The sequence below is a fragment of the Phaeodactylum tricornutum genome, chromosome 6 (assembly GCF_000150955.2).
Source record: "Phaeodactylum tricornutum CCAP 1055/1 chromosome 6, whole genome shotgun sequence".
NCBI classification, from domain to species: domain Eukaryota; phylum Bacillariophyta; class Bacillariophyceae; order Surirellales; family Neidiaceae; genus Phaeodactylum; species Phaeodactylum tricornutum.
The window spans coordinates 487,848-508,882 of record NC_011674.1 but is presented as its reverse complement, the minus strand read 5'-3'; the positions used below and the strand labels follow the sequence as shown (position 1 = coordinate 508,882).

The 21,035-nt window shown below is 48.1% G+C and overlaps 11 protein-coding genes across 11 annotated transcripts; 6 read left to right on the top strand and 5 right to left on the bottom strand.

Moving 5' to 3' along the window:
* Positions 1 to 59: 59 nt before the first annotated feature.
* PHATRDRAFT_45216 (hypothetical protein) lies at positions 60 to 1,513 on the top strand (the record flags this gene model as incomplete). The annotated part of the gene is made up of 2 exons (XM_002179411.1): positions 60 to 198; positions 314 to 1,513. Exons 1-2 carry the CDS (start codon positions 106 to 108, stop codon positions 1,511 to 1,513), a joined length of 1,293 nt encoding a protein of 430 aa, XP_002179447.1. The 5' UTR covers positions 60 to 105.
* An 819-nt stretch (positions 1,514 to 2,332) lies between these two features.
* On the bottom strand, positions 2,333 to 3,454 carry PHATRDRAFT_45215 (predicted protein; the record flags this gene model as incomplete). Its single annotated transcript, XM_002179193.1, has 1 exon — positions 2,333 to 3,454. Exon 1 carries the CDS (start codon positions 3,377 to 3,379, stop codon positions 2,333 to 2,335), a length of 1,047 nt encoding a protein of 348 aa, XP_002179229.1. The 5' UTR covers positions 3,380 to 3,454.
* Positions 3,455 to 4,359: 905 nt separating this feature from the next.
* On the top strand, positions 4,360 to 4,788 carry PHATRDRAFT_11710 (predicted protein; the record flags this gene model as incomplete). Its single annotated transcript, XM_002179410.1, has 1 exon — positions 4,360 to 4,788. A coding segment is annotated over one exon (429 nt), but the record flags the coding sequence as incomplete, so codon positions are not given.
* Positions 4,789 to 4,851: 63 nt separating this feature from the next.
* On the bottom strand, positions 4,852 to 6,517 carry PHATRDRAFT_19699 (1-aminocyclopropane-1-carboxylate synthase). Its single transcript, XM_002179192.1, has one exon. It carries the CDS (start codon positions 6,500 to 6,502, stop codon positions 4,991 to 4,993), a length of 1,512 nt encoding a protein of 503 aa, XP_002179228.1. The 5' UTR covers positions 6,503 to 6,517; the 3' UTR covers positions 4,852 to 4,990.
* A 619-nt stretch (positions 6,518 to 7,136) lies between these two features.
* On the bottom strand, positions 7,137 to 7,538 carry PHATRDRAFT_34848 (predicted protein; the record flags this gene model as incomplete). The annotated part of the gene is made up of 1 exon (XM_002179191.1): positions 7,137 to 7,538. The coding sequence occupies one exon, from the start codon at positions 7,536 to 7,538 to the stop codon at positions 7,137 to 7,139; it is 402 nt and encodes a 133-aa protein (XP_002179227.1).
* A 1,622-nt stretch (positions 7,539 to 9,160) lies between these two features.
* PHATRDRAFT_45213 (predicted protein) lies at positions 9,161 to 11,380 on the top strand. The gene has a single exon (XM_002179409.1). It carries the CDS (start codon positions 9,386 to 9,388, stop codon positions 11,330 to 11,332), a length of 1,947 nt encoding a protein of 648 aa, XP_002179445.1. The 5' UTR covers positions 9,161 to 9,385; the 3' UTR covers positions 11,333 to 11,380.
* A 241-nt stretch (positions 11,381 to 11,621) lies between these two features.
* PHATRDRAFT_34846 (predicted protein) lies at positions 11,622 to 12,308 on the top strand (the record flags this gene model as incomplete). Its single annotated transcript, XM_002179408.1, has 1 exon — positions 11,622 to 12,308. One exon carries the CDS (start codon positions 11,622 to 11,624, stop codon positions 12,306 to 12,308), a length of 687 nt encoding a protein of 228 aa, XP_002179444.1.
* Positions 12,309 to 12,598: 290 nt separating this feature from the next.
* PHATRDRAFT_45212 (predicted protein) lies at positions 12,599 to 15,041 on the top strand (the record flags this gene model as incomplete). The annotated part of the gene is made up of 2 exons (XM_002179407.1): positions 12,599 to 14,295; positions 14,444 to 15,041. The coding sequence occupies exons 1-2, from the start codon at positions 12,698 to 12,700 to the stop codon at positions 15,039 to 15,041; spliced, it is 2,196 nt and encodes a 731-aa protein (XP_002179443.1). The 5' UTR covers positions 12,599 to 12,697.
* A 207-nt stretch (positions 15,042 to 15,248) lies between these two features.
* Positions 15,249 to 15,755, bottom strand: PHATRDRAFT_34844 (predicted protein; the record flags this gene model as incomplete). The annotated part of the gene is made up of 1 exon (XM_002179190.1): positions 15,249 to 15,755. One exon carries the CDS (start codon positions 15,753 to 15,755, stop codon positions 15,249 to 15,251), a length of 507 nt encoding a protein of 168 aa, XP_002179226.1.
* Positions 15,756 to 16,966: 1,211 nt separating this feature from the next.
* Positions 16,967 to 18,245, bottom strand: PHATRDRAFT_45211 (predicted protein; the record flags this gene model as incomplete). Its single annotated transcript, XM_002179189.1, has 1 exon — positions 16,967 to 18,245. Exon 1 carries the CDS (start codon positions 18,164 to 18,166, stop codon positions 16,967 to 16,969), a length of 1,200 nt encoding a protein of 399 aa, XP_002179225.1. The 5' UTR covers positions 18,167 to 18,245.
* Positions 18,246 to 18,656: 411 nt separating this feature from the next.
* On the top strand, positions 18,657 to 20,959 carry PHATRDRAFT_45210 (predicted protein; the record flags this gene model as incomplete). The annotated part of the gene is made up of 1 exon (XM_002179406.1): positions 18,657 to 20,959. Exon 1 carries the CDS (start codon positions 18,860 to 18,862, stop codon positions 20,957 to 20,959), a length of 2,100 nt encoding a protein of 699 aa, XP_002179442.1. The 5' UTR covers positions 18,657 to 18,859.
* Positions 20,960 to 21,035: the final 76 nt, after the last annotated feature.

Below are 21,035 nucleotides of genomic sequence, written 5' to 3'. Positions count from 1 at the left end.
CCCACTCCCGTCCGTTTTCTCTCTGATCCAGAGGGCTGAGTGAGGTTTATCTCCGAACATAACTGCTTTCCTAGTCTATTTCAGGTCAAGTCAAGTGCATTCACCATGCCGCACGACACCATCAACTTACAAAGAGGCAGCTCTCAAGACGTTTCCGTTCGGAGTTGTCAAAGCGTGGCATCGGCGCGAGCTCAAGTAGTACGTGTCTTTGCCAGCCGTACAATCGAGGGCTTACAACAGCGTAAATGTACGATGTACTACAAATGCTGATAAAATATGCATATGTCTCATACAGCATTTTTAATTCGACTAGGATGAAGAAGGACTCGAAGAAGAAAAAAAATTCCCGGCGCACTTCCGGAACGAATCCGTTAGCGTCTATTGGCGGTATGGTATCGTGATCTACTTACTGGCAGTGTTGTCCTTACTGCTTACCTCCGATATTGGTAGCGGTGTCGTCGCTCTGACAAAAGTTGTTCCCTCCGCTAACGACAATTTCACAAAAGCGCGGGAGCAGGTTTTGCTGGAAGCTTCCGTTTTCACGTCGGTCAAAGAATTATGGAACTTGGGATCCTACGGCTTGGCCATTCTCATTGTTGTTACAAGTATTATGTGGCCGTACGTCAAACTACTGCTTTCTTTATATGCCTGGATGTGGCCATTTCGAACAGCGAGAGGTAGAGAACGATTGCTGGTGTTGCTAGATGTACTCGGCAAATGGAGCTTTGTGGACGTTGTCGTGTTTATTGAAATCATGGTCGTCTTTCGGGCAACTATACCCCTAGGCGGTCCAACTTTGGAGGTGTGGATTGCACCACGATGGGGATTTTTTGGATTTGTTGCGGCGACAATGCTGAGCTTGATTGGCACGCATGCTATTTTGTTCCATCATAGAAGGATTGTGTACGGAACGATCACTTCAAATCTGCAAGGGCTACAGAATATTGCGGGTATCGCGACAATACGGACTTTGCTGATGTCATTTCTACTTTTGGCTGCTGCGGGCATCTATTTTGCTGGTTGTTGCATTGGCATGTTTCGCATTCTGAATTCTCGCGGCAATCTTGAGATCGCACCCGTTGACTACTCGTTGATTGACGTTGGCCGGGACCTTTCCGACGCCGGCCAACATCCAGACGACCGCGCGCAGACGTGGTTGCAAATAATCTGGTTCACGTTAGCAATGGCAGCCCCAATCGGCTCGTTCATTCTATTTGCAGTGTTGCTTTGGGCACCCTGGAAAGGAGCTGCGTTGCGTAAGATACTATTCCTCGCGGAGATTTCCTTTGCTTGGAATTGTGCGGAAGTTGTTTTCGTCAGTACCATCTTTGCCGTTCTGGAAGTTCCAACGTTTGGAGAAGGTCTGATTGATTCAGGCTGCGACACCTGTTACTCCGTAGATTCCAAACTTTTAAATGAACTGGCGGTGCTAGGGGTCGGCACCCTTTTGAGCGTGTTGGCAAATGCTCTCATCTTTCAAAGAGCGCACCAGAGCCTTTACTGTAATTCTTAACAAATGCAAGGCCTCGTTGATGCTTCAAGAACTGCTCCAAGCTGGACGTTGTAGAGATCATTAATATCCTCTATATTTATGGGAAGCGAAGACCATCTGTTTCATATGGATAGCGCCGTCCTGAAAAAAAATACACACTTGCGCAATCAAGGCTACAAGACTTGATGGTTGAATGTATATTGGATTTTGACAGGATAAGGAGTACTGTGTCTATTGCAAAATACAAGGCAGCGAAAGTATCGACCATTTAATTTGTCATTGGCCATTGGGGCATTGCTCTGGTGCCACACACTTACGGGATAGCTTGTGGGGATCCTCTACATCCTATATGGCTTCAACCATTGTCTTTCAAAGATACAAATGATTGCCTCTACTGACAGGTCTGCTTTGCTTTGTAGACGCCTTCGCACTTCCGCACGAGCTGTATTGCCTTCGAAAAATGCATGTTGTTATACAAACACATAAGTTATTTCTTGTCCGGATCCTCTACGCCTTGAAAGTCTGCATTCATTGTCTTAGAAAGAGAACAAATCATCGACGTCTAATGACAGCTCTACTTTCTATGTAGACACTCCCGCACTTCGCGTGAGCCATGTTGCCTTTGATAGGAGCATGTTCATGGACTAACACATGATTGTGAAGCACAGCAATAGAAGACTATGCCGCGACCTTTTCGTCTGTAAACCATGTTGTTGGCAGTATCTGAAAGCAGAATTTACCTTAATGTTAGCAAAGATGCTAGAATTCCCAACGTTTGATCACAAGGAGCGAAGTCTAGCGTACGTGTTTCGCAAAGACTTCGTAGACCGAGCGGATGAGCTAGCGAAACCATCCAGCGACGTTCTCAATAGCACTCTCAACTCCTTTCTCAATATCTGTCAATTCCAATGTATCAAAAGCAACTCGTACTTGGTCCGGAGTCGGTTTTTCAGACTGCTCCAATACTGCCTTCGGTTGACCTACCGCAGGTTTTCGTGCCACCACCCAGCGACCTGGATACGCGCGATAGAGCAAACATCCGGGCGCCGCATCTTGCGGGCCCGCCGTCAAGCTGAAGACAGACTCAAATTTGCCTAAGAAAAGCTCCGCTGTTGCGGCCGAACCAAAATTCGATACTGCCGATAGCCGTGCGTTGAGAAGGACGACAAGTGTCTCCATACCAACTTCCTGACATATCTTTTCAACTGTAATCAGCTCTTTCGGACCGGGAGCTACAAACAAGGCTACTTCCGTTTTTCCTGGCAAGCGAAACGGCCCTGACATGTCCATTTCGCCTTCGACCTCCGCAGCTAGCTTGGCAGCGAAACCTTTTGAGTTTTTCTTTTTCTTTTTGCTCGCCTGTGATTTTCGGCGATCCAGTGAGACAATATTGCATATTGCCGTCGTATCTCCCTTCCACGTTTTGCGAGCCTTGTCGGCAGCACTCACGTCCGCAAAGACCACAGCGATCCGATCGCCACCCACGGGTTGGAACATGTCAACGAATAAACGTGCAAGTTCGCGGTCAGATCGATCTAGTTCGTCCTTTGTAGGAGTCTCTCCTGCATTGCGTCTTGCTTCGCCCTTTTCTATGTTGAATTTGGCACCCACTGGAAACTCAATATCCATACGACTTATACGATTCTTGAGAGCTTCTTGCGTCGCTTCACGGCAACTTTTTACGGCTTCCTTGACGTCCCTCGGCAAGGTTGACAGCTTTGCACCCTTTTCATTTCCTCCGCCAAAATTTCCTACCATTAGTTGCGCTGTGGTCTTTCGAGAAGGTAACTGCAACGGCATCCATGCCGCGACGTCACACAGCCGGAAACCGATCACAACAAACAACAAGCCTGGTGCGACCCGCGCTGTTTGTCGTCGCTTTTTCATTTGATTTTCTTTTGGCGAGAGCCAAACCCACAATTGAAATCGCAGGATGAGGGCGAAATGCAATGCCTTGCAGCGAGAGACTTTGACTAGTTCCTCTGCCTACCCCGTCAACACCGCAGCTGTATATCTGCACCTTGAATTTAGGTCTGGTCCTTTTCGAACTCACGGCTGGAACAAGATACCACGCTCATTCCCATAATCACGACGAATTTTCGCACGTAGCCCCTTCCATCTGATCCAATCCAGGGTTGGGTTGAAGCTTTCCAATGTACGAGAATCTTCACTCTCAATGAGTCACAACGAAACGACCAGCTTTTTCCTGCGGTGACAATGGCGTCAATCCAAGCGCTGACGTACAACCTGGAAGAGACAGCTCACCGTTTTGAGGTGTATCTATCGATATCCTTTCTCCAACAATCCGGATCAATAATTGGGCTCTTAGAGGATGACGTTATAACTTTTGAAGTTTCTGGAAATTGTCATAAATTCAAAAGCGCTGGATTATTGCCACGTCAATATCAGTCATATTGATATTTCAAATTCATAGTCGAACTGGAACGCTTTCAAAACGTGGACGCATAGGGGGGAAAACTGAGATGGCGCGAGTAGTGCATCAGCAATCGCCACACCGCCTCTCACAGTCAATAGACGAAGAAACACGATCATGTTGTATGACCAGCCAAACGACGACGTCGTAGGCAAGGAACGCAAGAGCATTCCAGCGTTACGAAAAACGATCCCCCCTCAGACCGCGGTCAACCGCACACACTCAACCTGCATTCTGTATGGTAGAAAGACACGAACGAGGGAATAACTCGCAAATTGTTATGAGCAAGTGCCAAATACTGAAGGTTGATTTTGGTGCAATTACAGCCGATAACGTGGAGCAGGTCAGTAGATGGTATTGTGGGGGGAAAGTAGAAACCCTTGCGCTTCGGTCCTCTTACCCCCGTTGGTTATGCTCACGTGCTTTCTTCACACTTGTACAGCTTCGAAAAATAAATGTTGCTTCTTTCCCAATCCAGTACAACGAGAGCTTTTACCAAGATATACTAAAACGAGGCAATGAAGCACTCAATAAGTTCGCCTACTGGAATGGGTTTGTCGTAGGAGCACTTTGCACTCGCTTTGAAGAGATGAAGAATGGCAAACGAAGACTTTACATCATGACTTTGGCTGTGCTGGCCGCTTACCGAGGACGAAATATCGGTAGCCAACTTCTTCAATCCGTACTCGATTATTGCGTCGAGCATCAGATAGCAAGCGAGATCGCACTGCATGTACAAATTTCGAATCGAGACGCCATACGTTTCTACACGGAGCGCTTCAATTTTCATCAAGGTGAAATGGTGGAAAACTACTACAGAAGGATCGACCCACCGCATTGCTATCTCCTATTTAAAAGCCTGGAAAGATTGCCAACTGACTTTCCCGAGGCTGACGACACTGAGGTAAACGAAACAAATGAAATTGAAGCTAAGGTAATCAGTTCACCTAGTTAGTTTACTTGTAAAACTCTGCTGCTTAGGAAAGCGACTGCAATTGTCGGAATCCTCGTTGATCAAGTAGTGTACACCGAGCAACAACCGAAGAGCTAACAGTAAACCCTATTTACCGCCGCGCATTGGCGAAAGCGCGGAAGCGAATCAGACTGAGCTCGAACTCTTCATCTGACGCAGCCGTAAAAACGCAGCGGAAGTACCCGGGGTGCTCGTTCCGAGTTGAATCACCCGGTGTCAATAAGATGCCAAACTCTTGCACTAAGCTTAAATAAAGCTTCCTCTCACGTTCTGAATCTGTCAGATTACTGTCTTCCGTCAAAAATTGAGACATGTTAATCCACACAAATAGACCCGCAGTGGGAGCGAGGTACGGAATGCTGACCTCGTCAAGGACTGAAGTGAGTGCTTCAATGCGAGCTTCTAATCGACGGTGATTCTCTTTCCGAAATGAATGTACCCAGGAATTCCCTTTCGCATCCACGCGATTTAAAATAGTCTCGGTCCATAACTGTGTTGTAGACGAAATCTGGCAAAGGTCGTTGAGTTTTTGCATGGGAGTACGAATCTCCAAATTCTCGGAATAAACGGCACCAACTCGGAGCCCGGAAAGGGCAAAATCTTTCGAAAGAGCATATACCCAGTGGACGTAGGGCCCAAGGCCCCGTTGGGTGTCGGCCAGCTTTAGAGCAGAAGAAAAACCGGCTAGTTCCGGACGATATATGGAACCGGCGTATATTTCATCAGAAATTAAGTGTACACGTCGAGACCGGCACCAATTGATGCAAATTTTCATAACTTCCGGAGGGTAGCAGATGCCCAACGGATTCTGAGGATGGCTGATAAGAAGAATACGCGGAGCGTGTCCTGCAATGAGGGCCTTTTCAAAAGCAGCATCCAAAGAGGCTTCGCTAGGATAGTATATCGCTGGATCATCCGAGCTAGTAACTTCAGGATGATGGTCTCGGGTCGTTACAGCCTGTACATAAAGATCAGCGCGGGCCACGAGATCAAACTCAAACGCGGCGTAATAAGGCGTCGGAATTAAAACAGCATCGCCTGCTTCAGCCAAGCAAATGCAGAGATTTTCCAAAACGGCGTTACATCCGGCGCCGACGACAAGGCCTTCGGTGTCGATGCGGCCTTTGTCCAAATCGAGCATATCCTCCATATAAGATGCCATTGCAGTACGAAAACCTTGCCTCCCGGGGGTTGGTTGGTAGTAGATACAGTCGGGAGATACCTTCAAATCAATGTTGAGAGCAGGAACGAGCCAGTCTTCCAACATCTGCGACTCGGCCACGCCTAGCTGGAGGGCACCATTAGGATATTGTGGTGAGTATTTCTCGACAGATCTTGCGTCGGCTAGATATGTGGGTAGCAACTGGACGGCCCTTTGTCCTCGAGCACTTCGGGTAAGAGATCTTTCGGTCGAAGCACGTTCGGCAGCCGTAGCGACGTCCCGACGCGAATGACCCACAATGAGCTTGGGCCCACCCTTGGCGGTTGCAAGAGAACGACCGTTGTGATAAGTACTGTGCAAGAATGCAGCCGTCATTTTGCTGGTGGGAGGGACTTTGGGAAAGCGCATCGCTGCAGAAATTGAAGTGTATTCTTCGAACATCCGTTCTTACAAATTTTCTGTTGCGATTGTGCGAAGTTCAAACAGGTGCAGAACACCAATTGATCGGCAATCGTCTACCTGCAATCATAATCTCCATCGTCGGATGATCTTATAGTAATTAAAAGAATTGTGTGGACCATGCCGCGAAAAACGATGAAGTTTCCAAAGAGGAGCACGTTCCGGGCAATCCCGCCTACGAACCTCAGTCTGATGGACTCTACTATGCAAACCACAACAACACTCATTGCGTTGGAGGGTAACAGTCTGGTGATAATAATGCACTTATCATCCGCGTATCCGTTGCATCCATTGTTTGGGTTAGAAAGTATACTCATATAGCCCTGGATGCTGTCACAGTCTGATTTAACCGAGCTAAGCGGTCTGGAAAGTTTCTAATGAAGGAATACTTCAATTCACAGTAATCACTATGACACGGAGTAGTGATCTGTTTCAAGGGTATAGCCTCCCTACTAGGGGAGACAGTCGGCGGACCCATTTGGTTGTTGGAAGCAGTCATTGTCGTTGTTGGTGTAAAAGCTAACTTTGTTCAAACATTAAATATGCATTAACAGTATTTCATGAGTCCGTCATTAGAATTATACCAGTATCAAAGCCGATATTGTAACATTGTTCATTATCTTGTTTCGCCAAAGCCCATACCCAATATTCTTTTTTCTTCCATCTCTTCGTCCAATTCACGGGCGACATGCTCTCGAAGAATGTGCTCAAGATTTTCTTTCAAACTCATATGCGTTGAACCAACTTTCATGATTTTCTGGAACTCTCTGTATCGCTTTTCGTCTTGCATCACCGCAGCTAACTTGTTCTGAAATCGTTTAGCGGTCAAGATTTGAAAGTCTTCGTAGATTTCAAAGTCTCTTTCTTCGGTTTCGTCCTGTGTACCAAATGACGCCAGCGGACCGCCGAGCGGAGAGGATAAGGAATTTTTCGGGACTAACGAGGAAGGTCCAAAAAGGAGCCACAAGCTACTTTCATCCCTTGGTGGATTTGAAGGAGTCCTCGGCGAAGCTCTCATTGCTGTGTTTGCGAGGCCACAAAAATCTTGCACCGTGCAGCCCGAGATGGCATTTTTATGCTCTAGCAATGTTTTCTCGGATCATGTCTATAATTCGAAAAGCAAAGCCGGGAATCAGATATTGATTTCTATACCCTGTCACGAGTTGAAAAGGCAATATTACATATATGTTTTCAAAGGGCTTATTCGGGTCTCTATACGGTACCGACGTAGAGACTCCAATGAGATTCCAAAGATAAATTTGTGTAAGAGAATAGCCGTTCGCGGCTTAGTACAAGGTTCATAAGCCAGGTATACCCTTTTAAGCGAAATAAAGATGTGTCATCTAAATAGCCACAAACCCACGAAATGCCAGGTTATTTATTCTCATTTACATTGTAAACGAAGTCAATCGTGAAAACTCAAACGACGCCTCACCTTTCGAAAAACCCTCTTTTAAAAGGAATAACAGTGAAAACATGCAGGTGCTATGCACTTTTGGTATGGCTCTTCCATTAGATGCAAGGTACCAAGACAAGAAAGCAAAATAGCAGTTGACAGCTTTAACAAATGTCAGCGAGGCTCGGCCTGGCCTGTCCATTTGAATCCAGCGTTATCAAACTGCATGCGCATAGGACGTTCTATTGATTACTGTAGCCATTTATGTAGGATCTTTTCCTACATCTTGTGTTTTCCATTGCGCAAAACCCTCTTTGTCTCGTCAAACGTATTGACAAAATTTACAGCTAACCACATTGAAGTCTCGGATCAGCAAAAGAGAAATTTCTCTGAAGGGGATGGAAAAAAGTGGAAATTTCTGAAAGGGGTCAGAACGTATTCAATATAAGCAGCTTCATTTGGCACCAGTATATTATTGAGTTTTCAAACTAAACGCCAAAAATTTGTCACGGATGCCGACGTTTCCAGCTAAGATATTGATTACACGGCTTCCAATGAAAGATCTCAGGGCAACCCACCCGCCACCACAAAAGAAACAGGCTTGTTTTGGTAGCAAACCTCTCCAATGGGCTGGGCTGGCTTGTTCCCGAGACAATGTGTACTAGTTGATTGAACGGCAAACAGTACTGAAAATCGACAGATGGCGCTTAGGGAATTTCTACGTTCCAGCTCATTGTAGTCATTTGCGCTGGAATTGCACATTTTCCTGTTGGTATGTTTGTTGAAATGAGAATAGAAGAACTCTGAAGGAAAGCGGTTAACAATAGTTCAAACCTTGCTTATGGAGCTGAATGGATTAACTTTCGGGCTTAGCAGCCTTTTGCGGATCCTACCGTTTGGAAACTGGAGCCATTGCCGTTTCCACAGTTGTTCACCCGCGGAGATGAGAAAATGCTGTTGGTTAATTGACTGGCAACGGTTGACATCTGAGTCGAATTTACTTTAAGTAGTTTGAATATTTAAGAATATACTGGAACCAAATGAGGCTACTTACTGATAGATTAAACACGTTCTGTCCCCTTTTAGAAGTTTTCCACTTTTCCCCATCCCTTCAGCGAAGGCAATAAAATCGTCTCCACTCGTCTTCTCCAGGCTTGGTATGAAAAAGCAAAGCGGAATTTTGCCGCTTGTTTGAACTTTGCAGTAATCAATAAGGACCGACATGAAAAGTGGATGGCCTATCCGTTGAAGATTTTTAGCTACCGAGAAAAACCTTTATGTATTAATTCATGTTCATTAATTATTTTGCAGCATAATTGATGGTGATTTCGAGCGGGCTTTCCCCTCTTCCCGTGATCCCGGACAAGACCATGTCACCGATCGCTACCACATTGTTCAGAGTCCATTCACTGTCAATGTAGTGCGTTCTTTTGAATGCAGTCGTGAACATCCATTTTCCTATTGGTAAGATGATGACACTTACTCCAAGCAATTTGTCCTCCTTCCCGGGAGGGAACCAGACAATGGAAACTACGACCAAGAGCAGCGCGGCTCGGCCTTCGATGTTTAGAAAATCGTTATCGGTTCGCTCGTTGTCGTCACAGTCGAATGCTTTAGTGAAACAGAAAGGAGCATTCACCGTTCAGAGATCCAAACGAATCGAGCCTTCTTCAGAGGTAAACAGAATCGGTATCAGTGAACAAGGTTTTTCCTGTCAACGAGAAACGGAGAAACGCCCGGTCACAAGGCCACCCGACTATGAGGGCAGCCTGGTTGGGAACAAAACCACGACATCACGCCGCTCTTTTCTTCGAATGAATATGTATGCACACAGTCAAAGCGCTACTAATCTGATCCCAAAGGAGAAATCATTTCAGCGATCTTCTTCCTGTAGGTCCGTGGTGTCGAAACAAACAAAAAGTAGCGATTGTGTAATGAAGGCAAAGCTTCGAAGTACGAGAGGCACATATGGGACTGGCGAACAACAAAACTCGATTGGAAAACAAAGCAAAGGTGATGTTCGCAACGCTTTTAAAACAATGCTCGACCGGCCCAGCCATCTGCAAGGAGACAGCGGCTTGCCTAAGTCTACAGCTTTGGCAATGCCTGCGATTTTGATCGAAACAAGTGACGTCGGGGAAGAAGGCACAGACTTAGGGGACTCGTTTTTCCAATGTGTTGGTAACGAAGGTTCAACCAAAGATTGTATGGAAAGAGAATCGAGATACTCGACTGTTGCACCGGTCACGGCCTTCTCTGACCATAACAAACCCATTCCAGAAACCAAGATGCGGAAAATGTTGAAGAAAGCTCTTTCAATAAATTGGACTCGGAATCTAGCTCCAAAGCAACAAGGACCTGCAGAAGATGAGAAGAACACAGAAGCAGCCCACGCCAACCCGAATTCTGAATCGCGCAAGAAATGTCCTCCTCAGACTAGTACCAGTCGTCGACCTCATTTGAGAAAGAGCTCATCAATTCGAGCTAGGAAAGAGAAGTCATTTGCTGCGATAATCTTGGGAAATGAGGAGTTATCTACAAAACCGAGTCAGCTATTTCCATCAAAGCCACGGTCGCTAACGCAAAGAAGACAACACCAAAACCAGTCTGATGCGCGTCGACAAGTAAGCGTCAATTCCGGGTACGACTCCTTCAAAAAATTGCCAAGCACTCCTCATCTTACCAGTTTTCGAGAAAGTGATTTGACATTGCCCGTGTCCGATAGAATGGGCTCCAAACTATCTGAATCGGGAAAAACTAAACCATCCCGTGAGCCATCGACCGACGATCTTTTGCAAATTACCCCCGCCGGCGAAGCACGAACAGCCTTGATGAGGCGCCCCAAGGGCAAAAGATTTTTCCAGCTTAATCAAATGCCAAACGAATCTGATCTATGTACAACCTCAAGAACTGGAGGAGTGCACGTCAACATAGAAGTGATTTGTCAACTCTGTGACCAGGAGGGGCACAGCGCCAAGCATTGTTTTCTGCTCCATCCGTTTAAAGCCAAACCAATGGGCCCTGCTACTGTTTCAGACCTTCATGTTGAGGCGGAAAACGCAACTCCAGAAATCCTGCGGTTTGCTGCCGAAGATGCTGTAAAAAACCAACAGTCGGCGGATACAAAGACTTCAAGAGGTAGAACAAAGAGAAAAACTCGACATTTAGGACAGCCTTTGCCTGGTTATGATTCACCACCACAGATGAGTGTAGAGCTTGGAATTTTGCAGCAAGGTCTAAAGAAGGAATCATCGGAAAGACCTGACTCTGAGAAACTTTCGCTGGGAAAGGACATCGTTTATCAGCCCGTGCACGAAAGTGACACGACCGTCTTCCTTACTCCTCCGCTCCGGCGTCCCACCGGTGAACATCTGTCAGAAATGTATGAATGGCAGCAGGCGTTTCTGCCTCGGTAGGAGAAATGGCGAAAATTGATTTACTGTTAGACAGTGAATGATATGAAATTGTATAGTTTTGAAACTGACTGAAAGACGGGTAGGTAGTCTGGCATCTCACTGTCAGGATATGACGCTGTCTGTGAGTATCACCGTACGCTATATGTGTTGATAAGACACAGAAAATGTGTAACCCTATTTGAACCCTGAGTCGTCTATACGTTTGTGGATGGACATATTTTGACAGTAAAGCAACATTTTCATTTCACATCATCTCTTGATCTTTAGGCACAGTACACTCATAAACTCCATGTGTCATTTCCTGTTTGCTTGTGTGCTCACGTTGCTCTTTCAGCCGGCGGATAGCTTCACTTTGAAGCCGACCGAGCGATATCCTTGCAGTCCTCTCAAGGATTTGAAGGGCGACCCTTTTCGAGAATCCACAGGAATACGACCGTCGCTGCATCCAGTCACCATCAACGCCGTAGCCGAAGCACTGAGACTTCGATCGCAGAGACAAGAAAACCTGCCGATTGTGGTGTCGGAGTCGGTAGAACCTTTGCAGGTCGCATTAACCGCGGGAAGGATTGCCGCTGAAGCAGTGGCAAAACGCCAACACACGAGCACCTCTGACGGTATGGCGATGACCCCCGCGGAAGAGCAGACAATCGCAGGACGTGTAGTTGGAGTCGTAATGAGGTTGAAAGAGTTAGAGATTGATCTGCATGGAAGAGTCGCCGCAATACCATGGGTAAAAAAGTACGGCGAATGGGATAGTTTTGGTGTAATGGAGAGTGAATCAGATCACACATCGGTTCATGATCGCATCTCAAAGGACCCACTGTTCACTATGAGTCGCGCAGAATGCCTGTTAGCTTTGTTTTTGCATACTGTCGAAGTCCCGCAGTTGGAAAAGCAAGGATTAGCAGTGCCGGATAAAAGCCAAATTGACTTTTTGGACCAAGATCGAAAAGATGTGCTCCTGTCTAGCCGTTGATAAGTATTCGAGCAAAACTATACCTAGAAAGCCGACGGAAGTTGCACTGCTACAGTCGTTCACCAGAGGTTTTAATCAAACGAAAGTACCTGTATCTAAGCTACCATTAGTTATTGTAATTACAACAAGTAGTTGCTGGCTTTAATGTACGACACAAATGACATTGCGTAGGATAAGATCTGACTCACAATCACTGTCTCGCACGCCGCAGAAGAGACTGACTGACAGTAAACGATCCTAAAATGAGACATCGAAGGTTTTGCTCCCCATTCTCTGTTTGTTTCAGATCCCGGAAATAATGTCAGCGAAGCTTTCTATGGACATCTATTTTTTCTCACTACATAGTTTTTCTCGATGAGTGCGTCTCGCTGAGGAAGGAGATCTTTCTAATGCGAGCGCAGGGTTTCTGGAATTCCTTTATTCCATGGCGCAAATTGACGGGGGCCGGGTCGGTAGCCGTTGGTCAAGTTTGCTGCGGAGACAAATTCCATGCATTCTTGAACGACAACAAACAAAAGGTTCAACGCTCTAAAACCTTGCAGTGTTCGTACGGCCAGTACAGCGAATACATATTGCAATCTTTGCTCCGCCTGCAGACTTTCGAAATCCTACCGGTTGCACGAACGCTGTTGGAGTCAACCCGTGACGAGGCACACTTCAAGAGAAACAACCGCCAAATTGTGAAGGATACAGCCAAAGTGTATGATTTCGTAATAATCGGGCACGGGAACTGTGGAAGGAGTGCACTAGAAACGCTGCGAAGAAAATGCCCTTCAGCTACGGTTGCCTTGGTCGATCCACTCCGGCCTTTGGCCACGGCTGGTGCCGATTATTACCCTTGTCGAGTAACAGCTTTGGACCCACGGTCACAAGCAGTCCAACTCGAAACAACCGATGATGTTCGATATAGGCATGCTGTGTTGCTAGCAACTGGGGCGCATGGTGCTCCGATACCGCACTATCTGATGGATTCCAAGGCCACGAGTCGCGTTTTAGAAGTTCGCCCGAGCGTGTTGCCTAGCTCCGATCAGCGGCCTATCATTTCTCCGGAACTTGTACGAAAGAGCGTACAGCAGACGGCTGCTAATGGTTTACGAATAGGAGTTTTGGGGAGTGGCTGGGATGCGATTGATCTGGTGCTGGTGGCCTCCAATCATGGGAAAACACGGCCCACTATTGCCTTTGGTAATCCCGGACCAGCCTCGCACATGCTACCTTCCTATTTGAGTTCCGCTGTTGCCAGGCGGCTCCGAACGAAGAAGATTGAAGTTTTGGATCGAACCCTAGTTCGCTATATCTCCTGTGAAGAGGAGAATGCCGAATTACAAATTTACACGGCCAAGTCGTACGACTTTTTGGATAGCTTCCGCACTACTGTTGATTTGGTCGTCGTCGCTCCCGAGATCAGTGGCGCGCGGGGAAGTGCGGTTCTACCGACCAATAACATACCGAGTCATTTGGAAAGTTCACGCAAAGGACGCTCGTGGTACGAAACATGGTTCAATCAAGCCATGTCGTCCGTCACCGATCGAGGCACGGTTGTTTGCTACAAGGACGATGGCCGCGTCTCGGTGAATACCGAACTGGTGGTATGTAGTGGTGTCTACGCGGCGGGATCCGTAGCCAAGTACGCGAATGGTCTCACGGGACATGCCGATGTGGCGGGAGTTGGCATCGAAGATGCCCGCTCGGCCGGTAAGGTCGCTGCCATGAACATGGGACGACAGTACCGTGCTTCGTCGTTGCTGGGTAGTATGAAAAGGGACGAAGAGCTGGCTGTGGCACACACAAAAGACCCGTTACCTGTGTGGAGATCTGATTTGAGATCGTACGCCGGCAACGGGTCGGATCGTACTTCGTGCTTATCGGAAATCGGCATCAGCTGCTTGGCTGTGGGTCACTGCGATTCAGACCGGTTTGCCACACACGCCGTGTGGTGGACGAATCAAGCCGCCCAGCGGCGATTGCTGCGCTCACTCAACGAAGAGTCCCTTAACTAAACGAGAACGTCGCGAGCGTATTAAGGAACTCGCCAAGCCCGTGTACGGCATTGGCGTTGTGTTCTATACCGACCGCACGGGCAAGATTCAGGGCATCATGACCTGGGGCATGCCGTTTACTACACGGAAAGGCAGTCTAAACGAACAATTGGTGCACGAGTTGAAGACGGCGGTGCTCACCAACGGTGGTTTCGGGTCGTTGGAGAATGAATTGGACCAAGTGCGCATGTCCAAATACTTGGAATCCACGAGTCGCCGTCTGGTGGCCATTGCGTTCGGCGGCAATACTACGGCTGCCCCGGGCCGTCTTTTGGAGGGTGCGTTGGACGATTTCCCGCGCCCGTTGCATCGCTTCACCGAGGTACGTCCCCCGAGTGTCCGGAGTCACGGGCTTTTAAAGCGCAAGGATGGACACGGACAGGGCGTTCTCGGTGAAGATTTGTTTGCCCGATACCAGGAACCGGTAGCGGACGCGTTACCGGCCCAGCCGATCGCCGGAGTGGGCTACGCATCGACACAGGGCACGAGTGGGAACCGCAAGAGCTATGCCGCAGCGCACGAGATGTACGAATGGGCATTGTGGGAACAAAAGGAAAAACGGTGGGACGAAAACGAAGACGTGGCGCGTCCGCCCAAAGAAGACGCGATTTGGATCCGCAAGGGGGACGAACAAAAGAATGTGGCGTTCAAAGATACGGTGGCAGCAGCCTACAGTGCAGCAATTTGGAGGTGAATCGGAGAAATACTGTCTTCCTAACTGAAAGTAATAACAATTTAGTTTAAACCTGGTGGGCACGGTTCCTGACAAGTATAACGAGCGCGATTGGTATTGTAGTGTATATTTGAGCGAGTCTGTGTGTACGTGCGGCAAAAGTCCGCTAGTACGCGTTGATTTCGATTTTTGATGTTGATTCGGTTGAACGCTGACACTCGATGATGTCTACTCGGATGCAGCGTGTGCGGGATGCACGTGGAAGCCGTTGCGGACCAAAAAGTCGGCGTCGTCCACGACGTTGTCGATATCGTGGCCTTCAAAAGCGAACTCGATACGGTTACGTCGGGCCATTTCTCGGATTTCGCGGCAACTGTTCCAGATGGCGTCCTTGTCGTCGGCGTAGCAGTGTCGATCGGGGATTTCTACAACCGTGACGGTTTCGGCGAAGCGAATGCGTCCGCGTGTGGCGCTGTGCGTGTCCGGCAACCGCAGCGGTGTAACAATCCGCCGTGCTTCCTTGAGGGCCAGGACGGAGCAAACGTCGTTCCGATGTGACGCCGATCCCGCGGAAGCTTTCGCGGGCGGAGTCTTGGGGTAGATTCCACCGAGTTGATTCCAGAGTCGTGATCGTCCCTTGTCTTGTTCGGCGGTGGGAGCGTGGTGCGGACGCAGTCCGTAGTGCATGGGGAGCTTGCGGTGAGCCAACTGTCGGCGAACAATGTGTGCCGTCATGGTGTAATTAACTGTAAGTGTGAGCGTGAATGTCTAGCAAGTCGAATAGAAAAGTGTAGGGGATTGGAAGACCACGTTGTGCTGAAAAAAAAGACGAAAGGAGTACTAGTTTGGGTGTCGTGCAGTGATTGTAGAAGAATAGTATTGTGGTATAACACGTGCGAAGAGTGTTGTTACGTTCGGCGGCATGGTGAATTGGGTACGATCGATTCTGGTACGAAAAAGTCTTCGTAGGTTGGTGAGTGTGTGTGTGTGTGTGTCTCTTCTGACAGAAGGAGATCTCTGGTGTGAGTCTTAAGTGGGTTTTGCGTTGGAAGGTCGTAATTGCAGGCGTGGGAAAAACTGCATTGGGGGCCTGTGAGTGTCGTTTTCGAATACGAAAGACACGCCCACACACGAGGTTGGGTTACGTTGTTGTTCGCGACGGGTCTTTCCGACTGCGTTTGGGCGAACGAGCCAGCGTAATTTTGGTTGCGAGCCGCTTTCGAACGGTATTTCTGTAGGTCGTGCGTGACCAAGAGGTTGTTCGACCAATCAAACAATGGTATGGGGATCGTTCGAACGTGGCGGCGAATCGTGCCCGGCGCGCCAAGGAGGGGAAGGACCGACATTTTGGCGACCGTGAAAAACAAGTGCCAGCGGTTTGTCTTCCACGTCGGCGTTGCGAAGGAATCGATACGATTGGTCCAAAACACATGTCTGTAACGTAGACACGTTTTGCTCGGTTGGGACTTTCGGGCTCCCACTTGGACAGTGAGTTGGTGGGATTACCTACTCACTAGTACTGGTGACTCTATTAGTTTAAAAAAAAAGGGAATCGACACGATTGGTCCAGACACTTTGCATGTTACATTAGTAGAATACCAAGGTCGGCAACTGTAAACGGTAAGGCTGCCAGGCGGGTTCCCAAAGTAGAAGTGACAGTGAGTAAGTGGGACTGTTACTCTATTTGGTGGTTCGTTTTCGTTAAGCTACCACCCGACGCAACAAACGATCTGTGACGCCCGACCACCAACTAACAATAAGGAACTAACAGTCATCAATCGCCCCATTGCCCCACAAATAAAACCAAACCCGACATCTATTTTTTGTTACATTAGCAAATGATTGTAAGCAAATTGAAAAACACCTAGGCCAGTGAGAGCCTACTAAAGGTTTCTTTCAGCTGTAGCGGAAAGCATACGCAGCCGACTCCTATCGCTCTTTTCTCTCTAGCCGATCGGAACCATGGGCTCCATGCTGCCCTCCAGGATGCGCGCGACCCGAGATCCGCTCGCCCGTCCCAACGGAACAATCTGCTGCGATGCGGTTCCTGCTTCCGCCGGACCGGACGGTACCGCGAGATCTCCGACATTCCGGAGTGTCTCATCCCATCCCGAGCCCCAGTACTGATGACGTCCCAACTGGATCAGCGCCGAACGCACGTTCGTCAATGGCTCCGTCGGAGCTGGCGGAGACGCCGCCTCGATCGCCGGGAGAGGTTGATGTGGTGCAGCTTCGGTATCCACAACGATGCGTGATGCTCCACTCGCACTTTGTGGAAAGGGTGGAAAGAATGAGGGAATGTATAAGGGCGTTCCAGAATCTTCCGACGAGAAGGTGTCCCGCAGTCGTCCTTGGCCCTGGTTGTCCTTGGCCTTTTTCAGTGAACCTTCCGGATCCAATTCGTCGTCCCGTATTTTACGTTTTTTACTATTCATTGACGTGTCTGCTGCAAATGTGATCGGCTCGTCCAAACTCCCCCACCGTCCGGTAAACACTGAGTCGGGAATATCATCCTTGGGTCGAATCATCGGAGATCCATCGTTGTCCGAAAGATCAGGTCGATGAAAGCCTTTGGATACGGACGAGGACAGTGTGTGCGGATTGGCGGTAGTTGCGGAAGCCAAAGGGAAATCCGGAATTTCGTCCGGAAACGGAGCGTTCCATCCACGGTTGGTGCTCGTATCGTTACCGGTAGCCGAAGGACCCACTTTCCCACCGGCCCCGCCCTGGCCGCGAGAACCTTGCCGTTGCTGGTCTGACAGGTGCCAATCCGGCCCGAAACAAAATTCTGCTAGACCTTTCCAAGACAGCTGCTCCGTGGGAGATTTGGCCGTGTTCGTGTGCGCTACGTCGTCGCCACTGTGCGGTCGCGAATCGACGTGAATTCGTTGGACGGCGGCCTCCGTACAGGCCTCGACGGCCCGAATGCAATCCAACGCGTGACAGTGCGCACTGGAACGTCCGGATGCTTCCACTGATACCGCAAGGATTTTTCCGATGCGTTCCAGATAAGCTAACAGCACATCGCCCGTTGTGTCCAAGGCCTCCTGTGACATGGTGTCGATGCCCAGATGCAAGGCTGCTCGAGCGACTGCGCGGCGTGCCGTTAAATGGCAATACACCTCATCCCGCGCTATTTCATCCATAATCGTAATTGACTGTTCAAATGGATTGCTTTTGCGTCCTTCCACAGGTCTTGTCAGCTAGACTATGGGAGTGGAGTCGACATGGCAACCCTCTTAGGTTGATTTGTGCAAATCTCTCTCGAAATACTGCCTACATTTTCTGACCGTGCGATACGTTCAGGGGATTGTCCGGCGCTGGCAGACGAACAGCACCCGGAAACACGTCGTTTGTGAACTGTGGAAAGGCAAGACGAAAAGGCATCGATTCATCGAGGAAAGTCTCTAAGGTAATAGATTGATGTAAGCATGAATGAACGGGTTACGAAATTCCTTTTAATTAATCGAAACATAACAGAAATTTTTTATGTAAATCTTTCGCTCCACGAGACTTATTTTTTTGTGTCACATTTGTCAGCCATCAATCTAGCTACTAGCAAGCAACCTGTTTTGCAGTACCTTGCATTTACGAAGCCTCCGTACCGCACGCTCGGCTACCATACCATTCAATGTCGGGAAGTGTGATGTCACGCGAAAAACAGTGAATGTTATGCGTTCTCTCTAGAGGCGAAAGGCTCAAAGGAAGCGTTGGCGCGGCTCCCAAACTGAAATTAGTGGCGTGGATTTTGACGACAAGATCAGTGTAGGTTCCAACTATCAGCTTGATTCTCGAACTCGACTGAAATCGTGGTCGGAATCGTCGTCTCCACGAGGACCATGCGTTATTCGCGACAAAAATCGTCGGATCGAGAAACCTATGATTCGTCCAGAATGAGATTGTCCACCGATCCGGTATCTGGCAGTGAAGAATGCCGCATGTCTATTTCTATTATGTCTCCAGGAAAGACACCGTCATCTTTTTCCAACCAAAGTATCCGACCAAACATTACACCTTCACCAATCCGACACCAAGTCTCGTCGTCAGCATTTTCGACGCCTAGTCGGAGTTCGGTTGGGCCATTGCAACAATCGACAATGCAGGCCTCGTCACCTTTGAGCCCGAACAGATTCCCTTTATCGATGCCATTAAGTGCTGACGGACTCTCGCTTCGTCAAAGACTGACGAAGGCAAAAACCAAGCAGGCTAGACAACTTTTTCGTCTGCAGAATACTTGTCAAACCAATTTGCACCCCAACATCGTGTTACATCGCGGACCTCCCCGTGACGGAGCGCCTCAAGTTAGCAATGAGCGGAAACTTGTGTCGGAACTCCATGCGGTAAACGATTTGAGTAGACCGACGTCAAATCAGACGGGGGCCACAACTGTGTCCTCAGCTATTCGTTCACTAGGAGTTCTTTCATCATTGTATCGACTAGACGAGCTTGAATCCCCGGGACAAGTGGACACGTTTACTGACAGTGAAGCTCAGGTTGACAATGAAAATTTAGACGCAAAAGCTGTTGCAGGGAGCGCAGTATTTACACAAAGTCAGTTGGATAACGTGCATTCCGGAGACAAAGCCAAAGCAGCACCAAATAGTCTTCATTCCGAGTTCAACGAGGACCTTCCCCTCCTTCCTGAAGTATCACAGTCCACTGACACCTTTACAAAACCAATCCCCCCACAAATGCTGTACCACCATGCACCTACGAGTGACATACCTGCAAAGAAACTGACCCCTCTGCAAGGACATCCAACTAGTTTGGCGAGATTGGCATCTACAGATCGTAATGGCGGGACTCCAGAGTGTACCTGGATAGCTTCTATGCCTGTGCAACTTCCCAATGAAAGAAGGAAAGGACCGTGGACAAAAGGTGAAAAGCTCGCAAATGCAGAAAAGCTAAAGCGCTGGAAAGCGAAAAGGACAATGGCCGAAGGGAAAAATTGGAAAGGCACAGGTCTTTGCAGCAGCTCAGGCGAACTATTAGACAACAAAACGTACGCAACAAGCCGGGAAGCATCGACTCAATGCAATGCAATCTTTTCAGTCTTCGAGACGGCGTTTCAAGGACGTTGTGCTCCTGTGCAATGTGAACTATCTCGTATTATAGCTGCTTCAAAACAATTTGATGAGGAGAGGACGCAAAGAGTTGATACTACTAACTTGGAATTTAGTGAAGAAGACGATAGTGCAGAGATAAGAGGTTTGGCATCTAGAAATGGCAATTTTGCAGCAGATTCAACACTCCCTTCGGCCGTTCGACCACAAAGTCGCCTTCTCTTAAACTTGGAGATGAAATCCGGTCCGATTTTGACTGATGCCTCTGTCTCCATTCCATGTGGTCAGTCAAAGGTGTCGGACGTGAATATCCTCGAGATCCACGACGAAAACTATATCAGTACTTTCATCTTGAAAATAGTTAATTTTGGAACCCCTTTGCTTTTGCACAAACAGCAAAGGAAAGAAAAATGTTCAAAAGCATTAAGCATTGTGGCTTTCTTGAGAAAAGGGCAACAAGAATGCGACTGGTCGTTTTCTGGTCCTTCTCTTGAATGGGTGGCAGAGGATGACGTTCCTCTCAAGACTGTTAACGTCTTCGCTATAAAGAAAATCGAGAGAGCCTCGTCTCTTCATCTTGAAAACTACCCTTTCGCGATGCCACAACGAAGCATGATTTTAACACTCAAGGACGGTTCCATCCATGTGTTCGAAGCTCAGAGTGAAAGCGGAGCTGATTGCTTCGTCTTTGGAATTCGATGGGTAATTGCTCGGCTATCATTTAATTTGATTATTGGGAACCAGGAGGTTAGCTGTGAGTTGATTGACATAGGTATGAAAGAAGGAAAGAAATCTCTAGATGCATGGCTTCTCGACGAGACGAAATGGACACGAGCTATGAATGGTGTGTCGAACAACATGGTCGACAACCTATAGCGCTCGATTTGGGCAAGATATTTTCAAGAGTTTTCGGAAAATTTTAATATAACATGGACATATTATGCGTTCATGT

Bases quoted from the DNA above. Each gene is read 5' to 3' on its own strand.
- PHATRDRAFT_19699 (XM_002179192.1), bottom strand. From the start codon at position 6,502: ATGTTCGAAGAATACACTTCAATTTCTGCAGCGATGCGCTTTCCCAAA.
- PHATRDRAFT_45213 (XM_002179409.1), top strand. From the start codon at position 9,386: ATGATGACACTTACTCCAAGCAATTTGTCCTCCTTCCCGGGAGGGAAC.